Consider the following 25,285-nt stretch of genomic DNA (forward strand, 5'->3'; position numbering starts at 1 on the left):
ATCGTTCTGACTATAATTTAGAAAACCATGCAGCAGCAATAACATCCATTGCAATTACACCAATATTTCCCTATTCTGAACTTGAAACCTTGGCATGGACGGGAAATAATACAAATTTCAGATAGCCAAAACCAGAAATGATGGACTATGGATGGTTCGAAGATAGGGAACTTAAGACATGCAATTTGTGAAATTTTTACAGAAAAGCATGAATCCTCTAAATTTTGTGAAGACGAAAACTAAATCCTGATAGGAAAAAAACTCAGAGGACAGACACAAACGGAATAAAAGGCCAATTTGTGGAATGCAAACACTATGGTATACAATTTTGACTAGAAGAAGCAAAATAGTATGGTAAAACCGTCATACCTTACATCAAGACGTCCATACAAATTATGTTCTTCCAATCCTATCCTCGGAGGCACAACGTAGAAACCCGTCCAGTTCTCAGGTTTTCACCCACCACGTTTTCGTCTTTACATCAAGTTCCCAGCCTGTATCAAGTCGCCCGGCCGATTATTTTGGCCAAAGTTTCACTTGTAGTCATTTGTGCTTATTTTTGAAAATCTTTCAGCATGTTTATTGTGATTGCAGCTTTCAAATTCCAAAATAAATTGCATGTGACAAACAAGGAATCAGAAAGGTTTTCAACATGAAAACGTATATGTAAAACTACTAGGAAACATCTCCTAGATATTTTCAAAATTTTAAAACATAAAGGCCATTGACATAATGTAAAAGTTGTTTTACTTTATTCTTTCAATTATGAGAGCAGGCCAACAGACTTATGAGTTATAAAATCCAATCTAAGGAAATTATGAGAGCAGGCCAACAGACTTATGAGTTATAAAATCCAATCTAAGGAAATATAACAAGAGTTAAAATAAAATCAGAGATTTGTAAAATATGAATAAATTTTGTATTGTCACGTACCAATGCCAGGCAGACTGAAAATGAACTCTCTTGGCTGCGTCAAGCTGTGCCATCGCTCTTCCTCACTTTGGCCTTGTTCTTCTTTTTAAGTTTTTTCTTTCTCTCAGACATATGTTCAGCATCCTCATGTTCACTTCTAATCCTCTTGACAATCGATTCTGTTAAAACAACCTCTTGACTGCCTTGTTGCATCCCTTCAAGCTGCTTAAATCCATGTTCCTTATTTTGAATGAGGTCTGTCATTTCCTCTTTCAATCCATGTTGTTCGACCAGTATAGGATCCTGTTGAGGCTTTTCTTTGCATCATTTATACTTGGCTTACCATTTTCAACTTCACCCGAATCCTTCACCATTGATTTTTCTGAAGCCCCTCCAACTTCACATGGGGTTCTCCACATTTATCTTTTCTGGAACAGTAGGAACATCCTTAACATTCAACTTTTCTGTATTTTCAGCTGAATGAGAACCCGTTTCTACCAATAGTTGATTATTAGATGTACTGTTATCAGTAGGTAGCTTTGATACAGCATTGGTGACCTTGAATTCCTGCTTAGAATCATTGTTTTGTTTGGTTTCATCATGAAGTTCAATCTGTGGAAAAGAATTGCCTGAAAAGAGAATCTAATGGATCAGTGGCATCAACAAATCTAAATAGCACAATGGAGAGAAGGAAACTAACAATATTACAAATTACATAGAGATAACTAAGGAGAATGCAAATAATTTGTTTTCTATCTACAGCAACTCACAATCTTGGGTGCGAATTGATCGGATTGCTTCATATGCAGCGTTTCTTGCGGCCTCCTTCTTATTGTTTCCAGGAGCTCCGGTGTACGACTCCCCGTTAATCTCTACAGTTGCCGTAAAAGTTGGGCAGTGTGCGATTCCTTCCTTTGTAAATTGATAAGTAGGAAGTGGAATGTTCTTTTTTACAGCAAACTCGCTGAGCACGTTCTTGAGTAGTTTTGTCTCCTGCTTGGTCATCAAAAATAAGACAAACAAATTTACAATCCTCCAACATATTCAAACTCATTAGGTTTGGTAACGAATGAACAAACTCTTTACCAGATTGACAAAGGTCTCGAGTGTTCGAGGATACATGCTAAGACTTGTTCACCACTTGACCTCTGATCAAATGGAACTCATTACATCATTACATCTAGCTCATTTAAAAATCGATGGCCGGTGGAGCATGCGAAAGCAGTTCCACGTCATGTCAGTCTCTCTTCTGGAGTCTTCCTCCCGCCTAAACCTCAACCCACAAAACCGGAAGGTAGTGGACACTTACCGGCTAGACACGTAAACCCGACTTGAATCAGAGAGCCGAGAGAAGGATGTATGCTTGTAGCAAGTTGCTAGGTAGATGACCCAGATCCGGGAAAGACCAAGATGGATTCAAAACAGTAAATTAAAATATATCCAAACAACAACACAGACAACCACTGCATGAATACCACCATCCACCTATTCTGCATCTAAAGTTTCGACAGAGATTTATACAGGGGATTTTAAATGAACTGATATCTTTCACAGAGATTTTAAGCCGGGTGATAATAAATTCAAACAGGAGATAAGACATATTACTTTACAGACCATTCAGATATGATAAAACAGCCACCTGAATTTGTATCAAACCACAAGTAATCCTTTGCTTTCAAAACTAAAACAGGGATGCTACTAGCAGATTTCTTTCAGACGACATACCTCATTTTCCGGCCCGTAGTCCCCCGCAGCTCACCATTACCGCTACCGCCCGCCGAACTAGATCCGGAGAGCTCCAACAGACAGACAAAAACTCAAAAGACATGCAGATTTTGGTTTTTTAGCAGAGGGACCAAAAGATGTCTATACCAAAACATAGCTAGACTGAGGGAAACCTCCTTCCGACGGAATAGAGGCAAACCAAAGGGGAGAGACGTAAACTCGGAAGACATACAGTTTTTAGTTTTTTTAGCAGAGGGACGGTCATACGATTTCGAAACGAAAACATAGCTAAACTGAGAAAAACCTCCTTCCGACAGAACAGAGATGGACAAAAGTGAGTAGCGGAAAAGACAAACCACAGGCTAAGAAAGACAGGTGTCTTGCCTCTCAAATCGCATGTCCCAGAACAAAAATGCGTGGAAGAAAATTATAATAGGGAATTTATTGCGCTGTCGTTCACTCACCGATAAACAATCCGACACCATAGGACGAAAATTCACGTTCCGGGAAAATGACAGATCAATTAGTGAAAAATCTAATCCGATACGCACTAAATGATGTCTGCATTCAGTTCAGAAATTGTAAGACTCCATCTGTCCCTAAACAAAACATTAATGTCCTGATCCACTGATGCCAGGTGTGTTGTCTGAAGACATAAACAGACAAAAATGGTGGGGACCAAGATGTCATTTAATAGATAGACGAAGGTTCAGTTCATTGGCGAGAGCATACAGTGGTCCCAGGGTTCCACGGCCGGAAACAAGTAACCAGACTCAAATTCGTCAGCCATCGATCCCCGAGTGGAACCCTGTGGCTTTAACCATACTCACTGTAACAGAATCATCTAAATTTCTAATATTGCACAGAATGCTCTTAATGTGACTGTATATTTTTGTTCAAAGATCAAAGATTTGATATGATATGGATGATGCTAACAAATCAATTAAGATGATTCCGACATCGACATCATTATCAACTTGATATATGCACATCAACTAAGATGATTCCAACATCGACATTGATATATATGCACATCAACTAAGATGATTCTGACATCGACATCATTATCAACTTGATATATGCACACCAAAGCAACGTTAAAAATTTATTCCAAAAGTTTAATAAAAAAAAATTAATATCTTTCAAAGTAAAAACATATTAACTTAAGAGTGCTAGGACACAGGAGATTGTTTACTTTCCCAAAGGAAAGGAAAGAATTTTGAAAAAGAAACTAATAATGGTTAAGTGATAAAGCACAACTACAAGTGACTAGACAATGTAAACTTAAGTTTTCTTTTCGGACTCTTGCAGCTACTTAGAAATATTAGGGGTAGGACTCAGGAGATGAAACAACCATTGCAGCCATAGGTATAAAAGGTAAAAATTCTGAAGCATCTACTAGTAATTCTGCACAATAAACTAACACTGAAGAAAATGAGAGAAAAAGATATGAGATTTTCCATATTTGAGTTATTTCCAAACATCAAAAGGTTGATACTTTGTTTGATAGTGGCTCACAAGTAAATTTAACTTCTGAAGCAATTGTAAAGAAGTTTGGATTACTCACTACAACTCACAAGAAACCATACCCATTAGGCTGGTTAAGTGATAAAGCAAAACTACAAATGACTAGACAATGTAAACTTAAGTTTTCTTTTGGGTCAGCGTTTGTAGATGAGGTTGAGTTAGATATAGTTCCTTTGGATATATGTCGAATTTTTTTGGGAAGTCCCTACTTGTATGATAGAAAAGCTATTTTCTATAGAGTTGAGAACAAGTATCTCCTCATTAAAGATGGAATCGAATATATTGTAAGAGCTCATAAGCTCAAGAATAATTATACTCTCATAAACTCAGGGCAAATGAAATGAATTGTAAATTCATGAAAACAATTTTTATTGATGGTTGTAAAGGAAAAGAAACCTGATAAAACCAATGTATTTGAGGGCTATGATGCTAAAGAGCAAGTTGATTTAGAAAAGTTGTTTCAGAATATGATATCTTGTTTCAAGACCCTAAAGGTCTGCCACCCAAAAGGGAAATAGTGCATGATATTAATTTCTAGCAAGATTCTCCATTGACTAAGATTAGAATGTACAGGTTGTTCACTTTAGAGAATGTAGAAATCAAGAATCAGGTGCAGGAGTTGCTCAAGAAGGGGTTCATCAGACCTAGCACATCACCATGTGGGTCTCCCATCATTTTGGTGAAAAATAAAGATGGCTTGTGGAGAATGTGCATTGATTACCGAGCACTGAATAAAAAAACAATAAAAAATCATCATCCCCTTCCTCACATAGATGATCTATTAGATTAGTTAAAGGAAGTTGTTTATTTTTCCAAGTTAGGCTTGCATAGTGGATATCATTAGGTCAGAGGTGCAGAACAAGATGCATGGAAGACTACTTTCAAAACAAAGCAGGGATTGTATGAGTGGCTGGTTATGACTTTTGGCTTAACTAATTCTCTAGCTACTTTCATGAGAATAATGAATGATGTACTCAGACCTTTTCTTGATGATTTTGTTATTGTATATCTGGATGACATTCTTCTATCTAGAAAAACATGGGAAGAACATTTAAAGCATATTAACCAGACACTAGATGTTTTGAAAAGAGAAAAACTTTATGTTAAATTCTCAAAATGTGAATTTGGAAAAACATCTTTGAATTATTTGGGACATATAGTAGGGGGTGGTGAATTGAAGATAGATCCCTCTAAGGTGGCAATCATTGTAAACTGGCCTAAACCCAAATCTGCTACAGAATTTAGAAGCTTCTTAGGAGCAACACAATATTGGAGAAAGTTCATTTCTAACTTTTCCTTAATTGCAGCTCCCTTACATGCGTTAATAGGATTGAACAAGGTGTTTCAGTCGGGAGGAAAACAACAGAAAGCCTTCGACACCTTGAAAGAAAAGATTAGTATGACACAAGTACTAGCACTACCCGATCTTCAAAGACCATTTGAGATCCAAATGGATGCCAGTGACTACGCCATGGGAGTAGTGTTGATACAACACGGTAAACCCATATGTTATCATTCTAAGACATTTAATTCTGCAGTAATTAACTATCCCACATATGATAAAGAATTGTATGCATTAGCACAGAGTGTGAAAAAGTGGAAACATTACTTAATGGGAAAAGAGACAGTTATACATACTGATCATCAACCACTTCAATATCTACACTCTCAAACTAAGTTGCAACAATCAAGACACTATATATGGATGGGTTTTCTACAATAGTTTCATTTAGTCATTAAATATAAAAAGGGCATACACAATAAAGTTGCAGATATGTTATCCAGACCAATTATAAATGCATGTACTATACTTAAGCATAACTTAGTATTGCATGAGAGCTACATTGAACAATATGCTGAGGATATAGATTTTAAAGATGTATATGCAACTTTAACTCAACGCAGATGAGTAGAAGAATTGGATTATCACATTAAGAACCAACTATTGTATCATTGTGGGAAGCTCTGCATTCCACAAACTGAAAGAGTAAAGATAATTTGAGAAGCACACACTTCTTTAATATCAGGCCACTTTGGGGTAAGTAAAATGGTTGCACAGCTATAAAGATTTTGTTATTGGCCAAAAATGAATGAGATAGTTTCTAGATATGTAAGAGGGTGTACCATGTGTGCTAAAAGCAAGCCTAAAAATAGAAAACTAGGCTTGCACACTCCACTACCAGTTCCTTCTCATCCTTGGGAAAGTGTTTCCATGGACTTTGTTGGAGGACTCCCTAAATCTAGGAAAGGTCATGACTATTTATATGTTGTTGTGGATAGGTTCAGTAAAATGTGTATTTTTCTACCTTGTAATAAATAGATTACAGTTGAACAAACCGCAAAGTTGTTCTTTCAGCATGTATGGGTGCATTTTGGATTACCCACTTCCATTGTATCTAATCAAGACACTCAATTTGTTGGGAAGTTTTGGTCAAGTCTGTGGGAACCGATGGACACCAAATTGAAGAAAAGTACAACCTTTCATCCACAAACAGATGGCCAAATAGAAGTGGTCAACAAGACAGTGATCTAGTTGCTCAGGGGCTATTGTGGCAAGCATCCATACTTTGCGATGAACATTTTTGTTATGTGGAACATGCTTACAACCGAGCAAAACATTATTCTACACAGTGATCTACTTTTGAGACCTGTTTTGGTTTCACACCAAGGTATCCCTTGGATTTTTTCTTTGGTAAAGACATAACAGTTGATGGACACAGTGATGTGTACAAGGAAACCAAGTTCATTGAAAAAATCCAAGAGATTCACTAGGCAGTACAGGAATATCTGGAAAAGAGCCAAGCCAAATACAAGGCAAGGCATGACAAGCATTGGATGTAGCATAGTTTCCAAGTTGGTGATCAAGTCTGGTTGTATATCAACATAGACAGAATGCAAGGTGAATGTAAAAAGCTAAAGCTAATAAAGTGTGGACCTTTCAAAATAATTGAGAAAATTGTTGAGAACGCTTTTAGCCTTCATTTACCATCTTACATGCACATCTACTCAGTGGTTATTTCAAATAGCTTAACACTATTTGAACCTTCATTAATTGAAGATCCCTAAGAGTAGAGTCAATTGCCTTCTATTGATGATCTGTTACTTGAATATCTCAATGAATGGTAGGAAGACATAGTTTTGGACAGGAAGGTGAGGACGACATGCAGGGGAGATGTTGAGTACCTCAAGATTGGACTCAAAGGTTCAAAGCCAAGTGGTGCAAAATTGATGGAGATTGGACAAGTGAGACAACTATACCCTCACTTAGTCGATGCTTGAAAACCAACTTTTGGTGGTCCAAAAGCTTTCTCAGTGGGAAGGCCGTGATCCTAATTGGATCCTTAAAAACTCTTAAAGTTGCCTAAACTTTGTAAAATTCATACCGAAGTATCAAAGTATTATGGATGTTGAAGCTTGTCAGAAATTACCTCTGAACAATGGTAATTTGTTGTTAGCACGGAACAATGAGGACCCTCGGTCAAAGCACACAGACCGATGGCCCATGGCGACTGCGCACTAGCACAAATTGACAAACAGGAGGTTAAATCCAAAAACAGAGGCAGTTTCTGATATGCTAAAGCGCTAATCGCCTATCGCAGGGCATCCCCCTCAGTGAAAGAAAGCCCCAAGCACTTGGTCACCAGGAAAAGCATTAAACTATACAGAAATCGTCGATTCCGTCAAAAGCCAGCTCCTGCACTAAAACCGACAAGATATCAGAAGGGCTTCAAGCGGTAAATGGGTTCGACTAAGTCCCACCCGATGCCATACACTAGGTGACACGTGTCTAGCGGATGAGAGAGAAAATCGCTCACATCTTGTCGGTAAAGGTCATGCTACTCAACCGCGCGATATGGACGGAGAACGTAGGTTCTGGAAGCCCCAGATCAATGAGAGAGAAGCAATCCGATGGGTGATAGGATTCGATAGGGAAATAAGCTGAGGTGGATTAGAATTGAGATCTAGCATGACTGATGAGTTGGCATAGGAATTAGTTTCAGGGGAAATCTTGGAGCAATGGATATAATGACCTTTCAAAGAGAATTAACACTCAGTTCATGAGGAAACAAGTGGCCACCTCTCTGTGAAGCATTATAGTGATGATGACGCAAAGCAGTGGAATTCCAGCGGACATAGGTAGGAGATCCAGAGAGCTGGGAAGCAGAAACAAACAATTAGGAAGCAGATTAGCTTTAAGTCACTATTGAGGAACAAAGTCCCCTAGGCTCTTGTGTCAATACCCTAGCAGAGCAGGGGTTATCTACAATGAAAAACAAACATTCCACACAACCATGATACTAATATAAGCAAACTATGCGAAGAGAGGTGCACCTTGGGATCCTTCATTCGAGTAGATCCAGCCAGTGTCCTAACTCTCTTAGAGTTCCTTTCGATCCTTTAACCTGCAAAACAACCAATTCAAAGAAGCATAACATTATATGGACCAAGCATCAAAAAGAAATTAACTTCATAGCATATTGAAAGGAAGTTAGTTATATAATTAAAACAACTATTCATATACAAATCATAACATTAATATCATAAGCATGAAGAATATTAATATCAGGAACAAGACAAGTGTTTCTTTTATTGTAGATAACTAAAATACAGTAAGGAATGATTTCACCTAAGTCTTTCCCTTGCAGGCTCCAAGCAGAACCATCCTCCAGATTCATATAATCTCAAACCTTCAACAAACTCCTTCCATGACTCATACCTAAGTATCTCAACTAGTGAAATAACATCAAAGCTCAAGGAAACAAGGGTTTCCTATAATGGGGGGAAGTGTTGGAAGCAAAAAGATCTTCAGACCTGGTCAGGGATAATCTCCACAAAGTGATTTTTCTCTCTCTTCTCTCCTCCTTTAGGCCTTCCCATTGAAACCTTTTTATACTTCTCCCAAAGTAGTTTTTTAGTTGGGAATTCATTGGGAACAGTTAGACCATGGGCACGAACATCAACAGGTAAAACCTGTGATCTTGGCTCGAAACTAAGGAGATTTAATTTTTTTAAGAATTTTAATTCATATATGTGGGTTGGGTATATCGCAGACCCACGTACCCATGCATTTACCTCAGGGGAATGTTGCGTATAGGGAGTAAAACACTGTTTTTTAAGTATTTGGACCAGGTCTAGGAGGAGGGGTTGTCCTAGGCCATGAGTGTAGCATCACAAACATCAAGAGTGAGATTTGGAGCTATAACAAATTCCCCCTAATATATGAGGTCATAAGGGGTACATGATGGCTGAAATGTATTAAGTGCATGGAAAGCAAACTTGTCGAAAACTGAGAAGGACTTCACTAGAGTTCAGCCTGCCAAGCCACAAAAGGAGATCAGAAATAAACATTGTCTAAAGCAAGCATACCCATGCTCAGAGAAAGTAAAGCATGTCCGCATATCGAGCACAAGTGGATCCACTAAGTATACAAGTATAAAAGACTAGAAATTACATAATGGATCATTTGATCACGATCAAACAAGTACATGTCTGATGATGCTGAAAGATGAAGCTAATCACTGATATCAAACGCTGATCCCAAAAGTACCATATGAATATGATGGAGTAAGGTGGTACTACATTGCAAACTCACTTAGACAATTTCCCCTTTGAGTGGAAACCTCAAATTTCCCTTCAACAAAGTCCACAAGTCACCCTGCAACTTGCCTTAATTTTGCAGCTCAGCTACCCATCGTGTTGGGTTTCCCACCGGGTCGGGTTGCCCATCGAGTCAGGGTAACACCTATCGTGTTTGCGTGCCCAACTCTCGCCCTGCAGCCTCCACCTTGTCGGGTCGCCCAACCTTCGTGTCCGCGCGCCCAACCTATTTGCGTCTACCCTTCGGGTCGTGTGTGCCCAACTCTGTGTCGTCACGCCCACTCTGCACTCGTGTTTGCTCATCAGTTCATGTATGCTTGCCTGTCTGGGTCGACGCGCCCGCACTCACCCGCTGAGTCCGTGCGCTCAACCTGCGTCCGCCTGCCAGGTCATGTGCACCTATGATGTCCGTGTCAAGGCGCCCACACCTGCAGTTCTTCAAAATTTCTAGTTGTGGATGCTTCGAACCTCGACCTTGTCTTATGCCCGCCTGTGCCTTATCCTCTTGCTTGTTCGCCCTTCCTTTGATGGATTTCTCACTTGCTTGAGTTCACTTGGATTGTGCCTTCTCTCCAAGTTTCCCTCCTCTATATATACGACGCCCATGTGTATGAGGGGCTCGACCCTCCTCCAAGCTGACCACGCTTCCATCATGTCACACCACTTGTTCACATCAGCGCAACCATATGTTTTCCTATCCACACGTCAGCCCAACCATATAAACTCTCCACAACCGCCCATCTGCCCAACACTTAGCCGATTTCACCTTTTCGATTTTCTGACCGCCGTGTTGACTCGCCCACCATGTCGACTCGTTGCCTTTAACTAATGTTGCCAACTATTGCATAAAACCAAGCACGGGTCCGCACAGCTCGTTGCATAAGACCAAACCACACAACTCATTGCATAGTTTGCATGACTCGTCGCACAAAACCGAGTTTGCCTCTAACTCATGTTGTCACACATAGCTGTGTCAGCTCATGAAATTGACACACCCTATACAACCATGGCGAAGCGAAGTGGGGGCTCGATCGACGGGGGCGGGTCGTTAGCCTTAGCCCCGGGTTCGTGGCCCCCCATATGTCCGAAAATTTCGGAATTAAGGCCTTATAGGGCAATTACTTTGTATGACAATTTCACCTGGAATTAGGAAAAATTGACGCTTAGTTAGCGGAATTGGAGATGAATTTGTAGGATGGTACCGAATTTTGGAGAAATTAAGGTGCGATTAGCAGAAAGACTTGGGGAAGCCATATCTTCTTCAGTTTTTTACCAAATCAGGAGCAAAAAGAGGCTATACATGCATTTTTGGGCATTTTGGAGCCATTGGAATAGGTTTCAGAGCTATTCGAGCATTATAAACTGGTGTATTCACACTTTTGAGCATAATAGGGAGGGTTAAGTCATTGGAAGCTAGACCAAGGAGATGTAGCCTAGGCAGGGTGAACTCTTTCATCATGTGTTATCGTGATACTGTTTTGGTGATGTTCATGTATGTTATATGTTGTTGTTCAGTCATTTGTTTATGTTAAATTGTACATGCAATTTACATAAAAAAACACTCAAAATCTCATGTTAAAACTTGCAATTAACCTCGTGAATTCTTAAGCACTTTTACATATTCTGAAGAGGAATTTAGCACATCAAAACTAATTTTCCCATTTAGATCAAGTTTGGTATCAGAGCCCTTAGTTTTCTGTGTAAGGAGGATTTAGCAAGATGGTGTTAGACATCACTCACATGGCAGACGGATGGCAGATGGGATACAACACTGACATGGCAGACAAAGCCTTTTTTGCATGGTGTTTTATATGGTCCATCTTTAACATATATAATGCATGTGCATCACATGGCAGATCAAAGATTGACATGTTCTCTTGAATATGTCGTAAACTATGTTGAACATATAAAAAAATACATATTAGGTTGGACAGTGGAAAAAGGTTAATCTCGGTGTCCCCAAGATGAAGAAAAATAGGTGTTGTGATTAACCTACGTGTCAATTATTCTAGCAAAGGCAGCACACAAAAAATATCGATTCAAAATACATATATTTAATGTTTAATGAAAACATACAAGTCGGCTTCCCCATGGTCATTCGGCCCTCCAGCCCAACTGACGTGTCTATTCATTAAAGGGTAAAAACTAGTATATATTGGAGTTTAAGTTCCTCATTCAAATTATCTAACTTGGTGATCTATTTGTAGCAGAAGACACAGAATTCAGACAAAAGGTAGAGAAGCGGGACAGAGGCCGAGGAGGACTAAAAGGTTACCTGTGGAGATGTGTTTCAGGGCTCGGATTTGAAGGAAAGTCACCTGTTGGAGACTAACTCAAGCTTGGACTGTGATCAGTCTCTTGGAAGCACAGTTTTGGAGCTCGGGACAGTCCCCTTACCTCAGAATTCAGTTCAGATTACAATCCTATAGCTTATCTATGTTGTGGACTATCACAGCAAACAGTGAACAGAAAGGCTTGGACTACAGCAATGGAGAAGTGTGAGTTTCTTGTGGGCGTTTTGGAGCTGTTGTAGGGTGGTACAACTGTAGGAGGAAGGCCAAGCTACTACAGCCTGTTGGGAAACGGTTGAAAGGCCTTGAAACAAGGTTGTAGGGTCTTCTAGGAGCAGTGAGTAGAAACAACATCATCTTGGAGCAAGGCTGCAGCTGTGGAAGGACTGGTAGGGCAGGTTTAAAAGGGTTGTAGCAGTAGGTTACTAGCTCTAACCAGCAACAACAATTATAGCAATAAAAGTGACCTACAAGCCTACCTTATGAGCAGATCTATTTAGATTTGGGGCAGACATAATTGACCTCTTGTGAAGCAAATTTGTTGACACTTTTGAGCATATTTTTTAGGGGATTCTTAAAGAAGCTTATTGAATAATTGATGTGCAGACTTGAGAGCAGCCTTTGGGCATTGGAGCAATTATTAAACTTGTAGCAGTCCTCTTGAAGAAGCCTTTGAAGAATTGATTAAAGGCCTTGTTGAGTCACATTGAAGATCTAAGATTGCAGAGAGTACTTGGGGCAGCCTGTCGAAAACCTTCTTGAAGCATAGCTTGAAGATTTGTAAAAGAAACTTAACTATTTGAGAATATTTTGAAGCAGTGAAGATACCTTGTAGTAGTTGATCTTGAAAGCATTCTTGGAGACATTGTTGACCATGATGTATTGCTGAAGTCGTCATGGAATAACCTTGGAGATTTTGTTTGGGTGACATGAAGAGCAGTGGCGATACCTTCTAAGAAGATAAGGTTGTCATTAATGATGTAGAGTGGAAGACTATAGTGAGTTGAAGATTGACAGGGCTCGGTGAAGAAGATTTTGGGAACCGTGAGTTACTACCAAACATATCTTGACGATGTATTGCAGTGGGTTGGAGCCCAAGAGGTTGGAGCCTCGAAAAGACAAGGTTGGTGCCTTGGAGAATAGGGTTGGAGCCCTAGAGGATTGGTGTTCTCATGAAACCAGGTCGGAGCCTATACCAGAGAAGGGTTAGTGCCCTAGGGGTTGGAGCCTCTAAACGCAAGGTTGGTGCCTTGAGAAGATGGGGTCAGTGCCCTAGAGGTCGGAGCCTCACTAAGGTCCAAGTTGGTGCTTGGCAACAGGTTGGAGCCTGGGAGATTGAAGATCAGTGTCTTCATCTAGGATTGGAGCCCTACCTATATTGTACTTGATTCATTGGAAAGAATATATTAATAAAAGCATTTATTTCTATTGTTCATGTTGTGTTATAAATATAAGTGATCTAACTGGTAAAAGTAACAATTGAAAAGAAATACTAATTCACCTCCCCTCTTAGTATTTCCAACAGCAGCAAATCTGAATCTATTTCACCTACTTGATTTTTAAACTATATTCATCAAGTTATTCTTTTGAATACTGAAGCAAATTACTTCTGCAGCCTACACTAATTAAATTTGATCTCATGAAACAGAAAATAGAGCAAAGAACAAGATACATAGGACACACTTATTTTTTGACACAATAGTCCCCGTAAAAACCCAATGCGGGAAAACCATTGCAACAGCTCTGAGGGATTATTATTATGCAGGAGAAATATCTTAATACAAATCTACGATGATCATATAGCAATCCTTTACAGAGAAAATATTGGCAGAAAATCAGAGTGAGTTTTATCTCACTTCACCCGGCAAAATTTTGGCTAATCCGGGACAAGGCTGGCTAACTCCAGCGATTTTTGTGTTGCCTCTGCATCAGCCTTGAGTCACCTTCTCTGTCATCTGCGTCAACTCTCCCAGTTGTTCTGGCAGTTTCGGTTGTTCCGGCAGTTCTGGATTCTGCGTAACAGGCAGCTTTTCTGCGTCAGCTCTCTCCACCTCTTTGTTAGTATTCTCTGGAAAGTCCTTTCGGATTCTCACTGCCCCTCTGCTACAGAATGATCACTTAGTTTGAATTTCTCAATTTCCTAGCCCCAGAAATCGAACTCTGGATCAATTCTCTCCCTCTATGTGTATTTCCAAATAAACCCCAAGCCTCCATTTTATACTTTTCCTGATGAGTCTTCAACGGCCGAGATTAAGTCTCTAATCAACGGCTAAGATTAAAACATGACTTGATCTGCCTTTTAGATCATTCTCACCCATATTTTGATTAATATCCATTAATATTTTAATTTCCCTAAGTTTAAACTTAGGAATCCCGTTAAAAATATTAATTATTTTAATAAAATACAATCCGTGGAAAATCTCACCAAACGATTTTTTGGTTCTTTATAACTCATGCGCCTTAGCCTCTCCACCAATTTTCAAGGCTAGAGCACTTCCGATTCTACCAAAACTAACAATAGTGTCCTTCCACTCTGTAATAAGTTGTACCCTGCAACTGGGCCTTTTTTCCTCTGCATTGAATTGTCGTTGTTGTAGTCCACATGCCCATGGTGCCCTTACACTCTGCAATAAGTTGTACCATGCAATTGGATTCTTCCAACTCGATCTATGAGATGATTGCCTATATTTATCATTGTTTCCTAGTCCACATATGACAATGTGTCTTGCTTGGCAACTCTGCTATCCAGAAGGTCAACAATGTCAAGTCAATAAAGACATGTTAGTGTGTCTAATATTAAGTAAGGAATTGTCATTAAGGTCTAGGTAGTTAGGGAAAAGTGGGTAGCCCACCTAACAACCACATGAATATAATGATATCGAACTCAACTCAAAGTGACTCAAATAAATAAAAAGTTTATATTCCACATCTCTTGTAGCATGTGTATAACTAGAGTCATGGCATTAGACCAATACCACTATTGTGTGAAGACTGAAAGAAATATGTTCCAGAGTAGAGAAGCTTCAAGGGTTGTGATCATGGCAATTCCATGGAAAGAAATTATCAAAAAGGCAAGTCCAAGTTTCAAAGTTCAATTCGATTAATTAAAGTTTGCTTTTAGAAAAACATTTTAAGGGGAAAATTAGACTATGGGCAATGAACTCATCCCGGTGACTTCAATGGTGATCATTGTGCCCATAGCAATGAGGATGTGCACAAGGAAATGAACATCCAATGACTTTAGCGATGATCACCATGACCATGGCAATAAGAGTTAGAATTTCAATAACCCACTAAACTTACTTGCGTTCCCGTCCTAGGTAAATGGCCCAACTAAGAAAATACAAAACTGATCACTAGTCTCACTACACTCTCTCGGACCCAAACACATGCTCACTAAGAAGCCTCTCTCAACCTTGTGCTATTGTTGTGTCTTAGCTCCTCTCTTAGTTCCTCACTTTAGGCTTGATTTATAACTTTCCTAAGCTAAGATTGATGGCCAAGATTAGCTCGTCAAGTTAACTGAAGATAAGTGACTTTACATTAGTTAACTATCTTATCTTTAGCTTTTTCTACTTGAACTCAAGTACAAATCATAAATTTAGCTTTCTTTAAATGCACATGTCACATGCAATACATTCACATGCGTGCAACTCACTTGCACACTCTGCATATCGCATGCAAGCTCCTAAAGAGAAAATTCAAGGTCTTTCTAGTCAAAACACATGACTAGAAACATCATTTGAGCTACAAGGCTCAAAATTCCCTCTTAGCGAGGGAGATACTTTTGGAAGAACCTCCTACACCTGAATCTGTCTCTAACATCACCACACCATCTGTTGTTGTAGCTGCTCCCTCTAAAGTAGAAGACATCATGCTGCCTACTTCAGAATCTAATATGACGACCTCCACCTTCCAACCATGCTACTAGGATCCTTCTCTTGAGCATCTAACAATGTCATATCATACCAGTTGAGTCTCCTAACAGTACCTGAAGAATCACTCTTCCTTGCCACTTGCTCCCTCTCAACAAATGACATTGATCCTATATCCAAGATCCCCTCGGATATACCCACAGGTTGTCCCAGAAACCTATATGACTGCCCCTGTCTGATGCCAAGCACTACAACTGCATCCAAGGTCACTCCCTTTGAATATAGAAGCACTTGTCCATCTAGGAACAAAACTCTATATCCAGCATCTTCCAAGGCTGATACTAAAATCACATGTACCATCAACCCTGGAACAAATAATATCTTTGTCACCTCCAAAAATCCTCTTGACTCTAGCTGGAATCTGACAAATCCAATCCCCTTCGTTGCATGCATGGTACTAGTCCCACTTAACACACTACAATTTGAGCCATCTCTAAAACACTGCAAAACATTGACCTCATCCTCGTCATGTGACTGAACACTCTATTTTCCACTAGCCATAACCCACTGTCCTCATACACAACAATCTCACTGTTAGAAACACAAGCAACTAGAGAAATTTCTTCTCAAATTTCTTCGTAAGTCATCAATCTCACTTAATGTTGATGCAACCACCTGATCCTCCTTCTTCTTCTTGTATGGACACTAGCTCGCATAGTGATCAGTCTTGTGACATGCAAAGTACTTCACTTTGCTCATATCCTTCATGGAAGCAGATCCCCCACTTCCCTTTACTTTTCCTTTTTCCTTTACAACAAGAGAAAAATTCTCCTCATCATCCTTTTCACCATGTTGGCTTTGTAATTTTGGAACATCTTTGTCTCTTCCTATACAAAATCATCCCACAATCTATCCTAACTGGGTAGATTTCCCATGCAACAATCCCATATATAAAGGCATCTCATTTTGAATGAAAGCCACTCAAGGCTAATCTGACCAACTCTTCACTACCAATAGTTTACCCCATTGCTCCCAAGTCATTTCTAATCTGAGTCATCATGATTAGGTATGATGCAAATATGTCAGTTTCAGACAGCTTGGTGTTTTCTCAGTTTCTCCTTCAACACCTTCTTTCTGTTTTGGTTTGTACTCTGGTACAACTTGCTTAAGGATGCCCAAACCTCAAAGGCATACTTCTTCCCTGTCACATGAGGTATAACAAGGTCTCTAATGGAGTCCAGGATTATTCTCTTAGCCTTCACGTTCTTCTTTTTAAACTCAACCAAATGAGTAGGATCCGCCGCAATTGGGACAAGCTTCTCCACAATTTCCCACAACTCCTGCTCCTCCAATCGCAGAACAATATATTCCTTCCATGGGTTGAAATTTCTCGCCCTGTCCAACATGTCCTCATAATGTAACCCCATAGTCATCCTTGTCAAACTAACCAAGAGTTAGTTTGTCAGTTGTTGCAGTCTACAAACACCTACCAACGCTATCGTGTTGCCATTGCCTGTCACTGCCACACCCTATCTTCTTTTCACGTTGTCTACAATTGCTTAAACTCCACAGCGTTTCCTCTTACAGTGTCAACTTCTCAACTCCCGACACCGCAGTCTAGCGACTACTTGCCAACAGCTTCCTAGCTCTTGACCTAACACTGCTAGCTCTGCGACTAGTCCTTTCTCTCTACAAACTGGGTTTGTGCAACCAATCGTTGCTCCATGTCGCCATCCAACACTTCGCGTCTGGTCAACTCCTATGATCCCCTATACTTGGAGGCTGGCTTGTTGACCACTTAGCTGCTAACCTCGCACTCTGCTTTGTAGCTGATTTGGTGGCCCAACAACCTTGTCGGCCACCAACCTGTTTGTTGCCTTCTCAGACTCTGCCTGAATCTCCACAGCTGCCTCTGCGCAATCTGCTCCACCCTCATGCCCAGCTCTGTCGACACCCCTTGTGCGTGTCTTACCTGTCTGAGTGCTTATCTGCAGCCGCAACCCGATGGGTGGTAGTGTTGTGTTGTGGTCCAACCTACTCGTTGCCCTAGGGGCGGTTGGCTGGGTCGGGCTGTCGGCCAACCACCACGAGCTCCCACCCCTTTGTTATTTTTTATTTTTTTTCAAAAGAAAAAATATAAAAAAATTCCCACCCTTATTTTCCTTTATTTTTTTATTGTACCTTTTTCTGACTCAAAATTGCCCAAAAAATACTAAAATCAAATAAATCTCTCCGCACTGAAAAAAAAATTCTTGTCGCTAATCAAATATCCGTTCATATGGTTCAAGCCAACTTGGCTTCGACAATCTGATATGAACTCAACAGCTATAATTCCGAGATCGATTGAGTAGGTGCTCTAGTACCATGCTAGAATTTCCCAAACCTAGCACCCAGTATTCAGTTCCCAGCAATTATTAATTGAACAAATACACAGCGAAGTTCTTAACCAAAATATTTGGTAGAAGCAAAATCACTCAATCTGAGTCACACAAACAGATTTATGCCCAATCAACAATTTTTCATTAATAAATTAATCACGGAACTTACTTTGGTTCCCATCCTGGGATAATGGCCCAATTGAGAAAATACCAAACTAATCACCAGCTTCACTACACTCTCTCAAACCCAACACATGCTCACTGAGAAGCCTCTCTCAATCTTGTGCTGGGGCACATATCAGTAGACATCTAAATGATCTTATCTCTGACCTGTAACAGGCAATTGCTTTAACACAAGGAAGTAAAGATTTTTTTAGACAGCAGCGAGCGAAGTGTGAACTGACCAAAAAGAACAGAGGTTTTGAAGCCATTACAAAGCATAGGTTTAGAGTCCAACACATAGCTCGCAAATTTGTTGGCCCATGAAATCAGAGCAGCCAGCGGACAACTGGCTAGTGCAAAAACAAAAATCCTACTTGAAATGCCTTCAATAAGGACACCCAGATAGCAAGGATTTTAAAAGCCATGAAATGTAAATATGGAAACAATTCAATCCCTGCACATACAATGATTTATAAATAAAGCGCCGATTAGGGAAAATCTTCACTCAGACAAACTTTTCTCATAAAATATACCATTAGCAGAAAAATCATAGCACATATCTTGCCACAAAAACACAGATGTTGCAGATTTTTTACACAGATATAGATGGACTAAATTTATGTGGATTGTTTTAGACAGCAGCAAGCGAATTTTGAACTGACCAAAAAAAACAGAGATTTTCAAGTGATTGCAGAGCACAGGTTTACAGTACAACACATAGCTCGCAAATCAGTTGACCCATGAAATCAAAGCAACCAGCAGACAACTAGCTAGCGCAAAAACAAAAATCCTGAATGAAATGACTTCAGTAAGGATACCCAGATTACAAGGATTTCAAAAGCCACGAAATGTAAATATGGTAACAACTCAATCCCTGCACATACATTGCTCTATAAATAAAGCATCCGTTAGGGCAAATCTTCATTCAGACAACCGTTTCTCCTAACATATATCATTAGCAGAAAAATAATGGCATGTATCTTGCCACAAAAACACAGATGTTGCAAATCTTTTGAACAGCTATCGGTGGACTAAATTTCTGTCAAAAATCAAGAAGACCATCCAGCAGCAGAGAAAGACACCCATACACAGGCGTGGAGGGAGCCATAGTCATCCACTCAAGAAAACACAGATATTGTGGCAGCACCAATATTGGCATGGCAGGCAGACCTGGATGTATTTATTATTTTTGTTTCCCTGAAGCTCTCAGACATATCCAGTAGGAAAGTTCCTTTTGTTTTCTTCATGAAAATGGATTTTGTTTTATTCATGCAAATGGATTTTGTTTTCTTCATGAAAATGGAGAAACATATGTTAGGAAAGTTCAACGAAACAAACTTTCAAACCAAGAAAATCAAATTATAAAACTATACTTACTGAATTTAAATATATGGAGCATTGTCAGTGGGTTAGAACTTGGAACAAAAGCCCCCACAACAAGATAACATTTAAACTTCAAACTTGTCTAATGGACTAAAAGGATTGATAAAGCTAAATCCATCATCAGACTAGGAATCCTTGATATGTGATTACATCATCTCAACTTGGCTAAGAGTTTAAAAGAAATCTGGGATGAATTAAATCAGTTATGTAACTCAAAAGCACAGAATGCCCCCAATGAAGTATTCTGGAGACATGAAATTGATTGGGAGAACCTGTTGAGACTGATCTTGATGACCCCTTTAAGACATCTGTTGGAGCAATCTCTAGAATTTACTCAAAGAAGACTTGGAGCAGCAGTGAGGACACTCTTGGAGACATTCTTTGAAGACTTTGTGGGAGATATCATTCAGGACTTGTTGAAGAAGATATTGGAAGTCTTGAAGCAACATTTAAACCACCTTGAAGGATTGAAGCAGATTAAGAGGGTTGGAGCCCTAGAGGATTGGAGTCCTCACACAGGTTGGAGCCTTCTGGAAAACCAGGTCGGAGCCTGAACTGTTGAGGGGACTGGTGTCCTCAAGTAGACCGAGTTGGAGCTTGGATTATACAAGTTGGTGCCTAGTCTGTAATTGAAGATTGGAGTCTTGATCTAGGTTTGGAGCCCTAAAGGAGTTATAGGTTTCATTTGTACATGAACCTGAGTTTTTGTCAGAGGATCGGAGTCCTCATCATTGTTATTAATAAAATTATTCGTTTGTGGTACATCACCTGTCCTAGTTTAAATTAATGATCTTAATTGGCATAATTTAACAACTAAAAAGAAATATTGATTCAACCCCTCTTAGTATTTCCAACAATTGGTATCAAAGTCAGTACCTTCAGTCTCAGCCTAACAACTGGTAGGTAGCTCCTAAGAACACAAATGGCAAAATCAAGGAATAAGGCCTCCAAACTTTCTGAAGATGTCTCCTCCTCAATCAAGAAATCAAAAGGCAAACAGATGTGCAATGCCCCTATTGACCACACTTTGTCAACAGTACAAGATGCAGAGTACAAAGCACCAGACAAATTTTTCAAGGATCATTACCACCATTCAGCATCCAATTTCATTATTGTAAACCGAATGTCCGCAAAATTTATTGTAAATGATGCTAGTATCACCATTAAGCCATGTAATAACACCTAGGTAAGCCTATGATGCTTCTCAAATTGTTTCATCCAATTAAGCTCCCCAAATTATGTGTGTTTGTAAACACGGATAATCGGCAAAGTTTTTCTCCCACTTATAACCCCAAAGCTAGGATGGAATTCTTTGACGAGGTCTTAGATGAGTCCTAGTGTTTATCGAATAAATGTAAAAGTGTGTTTAGGAATATTTTGGTGCATGGTCACTCATATTTAGACACTATGGCTAAATTATTTTATTATAGACACACTCGGTTTCATACTAGATCATATTGTGTCACAGAATTTGGTAGTATCTTGAGGGTCTATGTCTAAATGTGTATTTCCTCTTCTAAGGGTTAAATTATTTTGTAATGTTTTGACGTAAAAAATATTTTAGTACATGGTTACTCATAGTTAGACACCATGGCTAAAATATTTGAGGGTGGAAAAAATTATTAATCCCCTCTAGTCAATTAATTAATTTTTCTGGCAAAGTTGAATAAAAATCCTAAGCCAAAGCAATAATTAATTCTAAGTCAAAAAATAATTTGAGAGAAATTAAATTCTCTCCAGGTGGAAAATAATCAAAAACTCGTGGGTCAAAGAAGAATTAATTTTTTGGGGTCCTCCACCAAAAGAAAAATGGATTTTTTAAGAGCCTTGGTGGTTAAGTCAAAGTGAATTTTTTGAGGATATTAGTCCAAAATATTATTTTTGGATTAATACAAAGGGGGTTTTAAGATAAATTCGAATTTTCCCTCAAAAATAAAAAATCAACGGTGGAGATCAAGTTATTTTCAAAAGAAGATCAACAAAAAATATTATTTTGACAAGGATCAATCCAACTAGTCGTCATTTCCACCAGGAGGGGTTTCATTCTCTCATTTTCTATATAAGGAAGCAATCAAACTCCTCATCTCATCTTTGGATGATGTAATCTGTAATGCATATACTAAGCCTTGCTCTGCTGGAAATGTATTTCTCATAATAGAAAGACTTTGGGGTTTCAATTCATGGTGTTCTTTTATCTGTTGATATGTGGCATGTGCTAGTAATTTTTCATGCTCTATATTATATGCGCTTTATAATTTTTATTTCATTTGTTGCATGACAGAACATCTATTGGTGCAAATATCTTGCCTTACGTGTTGGGTTTAGATCTACAGATCTAAATCTCTTATGATCTAACAATTCACCTTTTAAGTTTGAATACAGGTCTACAGGTACACTAGCCCTTGGTCTCCAAGTTCACACACTATGGGGACGAATAGATCGTGTTTGGATTCTGAGCTTTCATTGTGCAGGGTACTTTGCAAAAGGGTGTTGGCTGGTGATCACAACTTCATTACCATACCTCTCTCCACCTTGATCACCCCTGCATTTATCATTAAAAAATTAGTTTTCAAAAAAAAAATTCACAGTTTTAAAGAGAAAACACAGAGGAGAAAGAAACAGAGAGTAGAAGGGAACAACACCTAAGTGTATTTCTCATTATTCACACTCCAAGACCTCCTCTCTATCCATGTCATCATTGTCAAAGTCTCAGCAGAGGAAACGATTAAAAATTCTGAGGGAGAAGTAGCCACAGGACATCCTGTAGGAAATCTTGTTGCAACCTATCCCATAGAAAAAAATCATGAGTTGCAGCAAGCTTCCAGCATAAATATCCAAGGGCAGAAGAAGCTCCAGAACAACAGAAACACCATCATCTTCAACACCAGGTACCTACACATCAAGGGAATCATCAAAGGACAATAAAAAAAATGGAAGGAGAAATAACAGACAACCAACACACAACAAGCACCTCAGGTCTTCAACAAACTGCAACAAGCTATTATCACCATAGGTGAGTATCTCGCTTCACTCTCTCATTTGCATAATGTAGTTAAAAGATGTAAAGGTTGTGAGCAAGTTGGATTATAAGAGAAAGGTGGCCAGTTAACTTGGCCACCTTCGTTCAGTCAGCAATAACAAAATAGTTGATCCTCCCACAGGTGGCAACAGTCAAGTCAACAAAAAAGAGGAGGAGGATGAAAGCAGTTAAGGCTACGGATGCTCGAAGTGGGAGTTTATTATGAGGAGAGGAGAATGATGAGGTGGTAGTGGGGACCAATGGTCCAAAAATAGAAAAATGAACCTCGGCTACTAGCACACCACCTCACTCAACTCGACCATAAGAGGAAATAATTGTTCATCCCCATGCACTCATGCATTCATCTCCTCGAGGCTCACTTTAGCAAAGTCGCTCTCATACCCAAGGAACCTACAGAAGAGAAAAATTCCATCTTTCTCCTGTGCAGGACTTCCTACAAGATTACATAGGAAATCCTAATGATCACACAGGAATCCTACAGGCTACAGTCAAACAATCTACAGGATTGGCCGAGAGAAGTTTTTGAGGGGAAAACACAGGGGTTGGCTACAACAAACAACATGAGGAGGCAGGCTTTACATTTCCTTCCATTTTTCCAAGTGAATAGAACAGAAAATCTCCTAGTTTGAGTGAATTTGACAACTGTGTAAGGGAATTGTCTCCACAATTATTTCAGTCCCATTTCCTTTTGCACTAAAATTTGTATCAATCGTCTCTGCTCCTCAAAATTCACCAGACTAAATGACAAGGGGGTTTAATAGAAGGGAGACCATTAACACTATGAGAATTCACCAACACCCCCCTATGTTAGAAATATTCACGAGGCATAATTGGATGGGGTATATTGAGAAGTTGAGGGGGTATGATGATGAAGTAGCCCAAGATTTTTCTCTCCCTCATTCCACTGACTAGAGCCCATGCCACTATTGTGGGGAGAGGCCTCTCCATATAGCTCATCCCTGAACTCATACACAGAATTACGACACTTCCCCTAGGATTTCCTTGGAGAAAGGAAGACAAGGGAGATAGCCAGAATACCAAGAATAAATTCATTTTAGAGGGAGAGGAGCCCATTGAGGACAAGAATGGAGTAAGGAGAACAAGCCTACCATATCATACTTTAGGCTTCTTTAAGAATTGAGGTTTGGAGCAAAAACACCTCCTCACCACAGGCTTAGCATACAATACTTCTTTCTGCAATCACTAATAGATACAAGCATAAAGGTGTAGGGGAAACCCCAAACTCCAACCAAGGTTCCCATTGTTATTGAGGACTCACCTAAATAGTAGGAGAAAATGGCTCCTCCTATAAAAAATCAAGTAGAAGGATCCTCAACACAAACCTCCCCTAAGTTTCCTATCACCTATGTGAGAAGGCCTGTAACTAGATCTACATCATCCAAAGGAAAAGACATCCTACAGGATAAACAACAGGACCTACATGAAGTAGAGGTAGTCCTATAGAAGACTCTGCTAAACCTATAGGAAACTCAAAAAATGGATAAGGAGGGAAGTATACATCAAGAAAATAAAAGAGAGGAGCTAGGTGAAACTAGTCCCCAACCTAACCTTGACTCATACTACATATTTATTGAGGGGGGCAGGGTCATTCCACAAAAATTTGCCATTCCATTATTCTTTGAGCTTGAGAAAGAGAGAGCCAGAACTCATAGATGGAAGTAGATTGCCAAGTCGAAGGGAGTGGAGGACATTGGTCACATGGAGGAGAAGCTTAAAGAGATGGGTAGAGAACTAAGTAGCTTGAGAGGCAGAAAGCCCATAATAAAAAATCAGTTAGAGGCAGAAAATGCATGGTTGAAAGGACAGTTGTAAGAAAGAGAGAATCAATTGGCATCCATGTCCAATCTCTCTTTGGAAGCAATCCAGTGTAGGATGTCGGCTAAGTCCTATGCACTATACCTTAAGGAACAATGGCTGCAGTTCCAAATCAAGACCCTAGCATAGAGTGGCACTATGCCATTCCAAGATTATAGACAGTTCATTGATCTTTGTGATGAAAGCGCATTGGAAGATAGGGCCAAGATGTGTGAGTTCTACTTGCATAACATGGCCTTGAAATATATGAATGTATGGGACCCTAATGCAAAGCTAGGGGATTTACAGTTGATGGTTTCGCATCATGGATGAACCATGAGGAAGCAAGGGCTGCATAAATGAAGAAGATATGGCAAGGGAACAAACAAAGCCTCTTATGATCAGAGTTGAGCAATCTAATCCAATGGCTCTCATCAATACACATAACTTAATTACAAATGATCCTCAACTTGCACCCCAGTATCTTGTTGCCCAAGAGCAAGCAATAACACATTTTGAGGACATGTTCAGATTGTTAGGTGTTGACAGCGTGCAAGCTTGCCTAAGGAGATGGAATAC

General features: G+C 39.5%; 1 protein-coding gene across 1 annotated transcript in view; it reads right to left on the bottom strand.

Moving 5' to 3' along the window:
* Positions 1 to 363: 363 nt before the first annotated feature.
* Positions 364 to 25,285, bottom strand: part of LOC149147970 (uncharacterized) — a 47,685-nt gene continuing 22,763 nt past the window's right edge. The window contains exons 2-8 of the mRNA XM_089442027.1: positions 17,795 to 17,916; positions 17,110 to 17,323; positions 1,673 to 1,953; positions 1,628 to 1,637; positions 1,316 to 1,554; positions 934 to 1,234; positions 364 to 494 (exon numbers count right to left, since the gene is read on the bottom strand). Of these exons, the coding sequence (XP_089298153.1) occupies positions 973 to 1,234; positions 1,316 to 1,554; positions 1,628 to 1,637; positions 1,673 to 1,953; positions 17,110 to 17,323; positions 17,795 to 17,916 (1,128 nt within the window). The 3' untranslated portion in view covers positions 364 to 494; positions 934 to 972. The remainder of the gene's footprint in view (positions 495 to 933; positions 1,235 to 1,315; positions 1,555 to 1,627; positions 1,638 to 1,672; positions 1,954 to 17,109; positions 17,324 to 17,794; positions 17,917 to 25,285) is intronic.

Source organism: Pinus tabuliformis, chromosome 9, assembly GCF_031772625.1.
Source record: "Pinus tabuliformis cultivar Carrire ecotype Pingquan chromosome 9, CPIR1, whole genome shotgun sequence".
In the NCBI taxonomy this organism is placed as follows: domain Eukaryota; kingdom Viridiplantae; phylum Streptophyta; class Pinopsida; order Pinales; family Pinaceae; genus Pinus; species Pinus tabuliformis.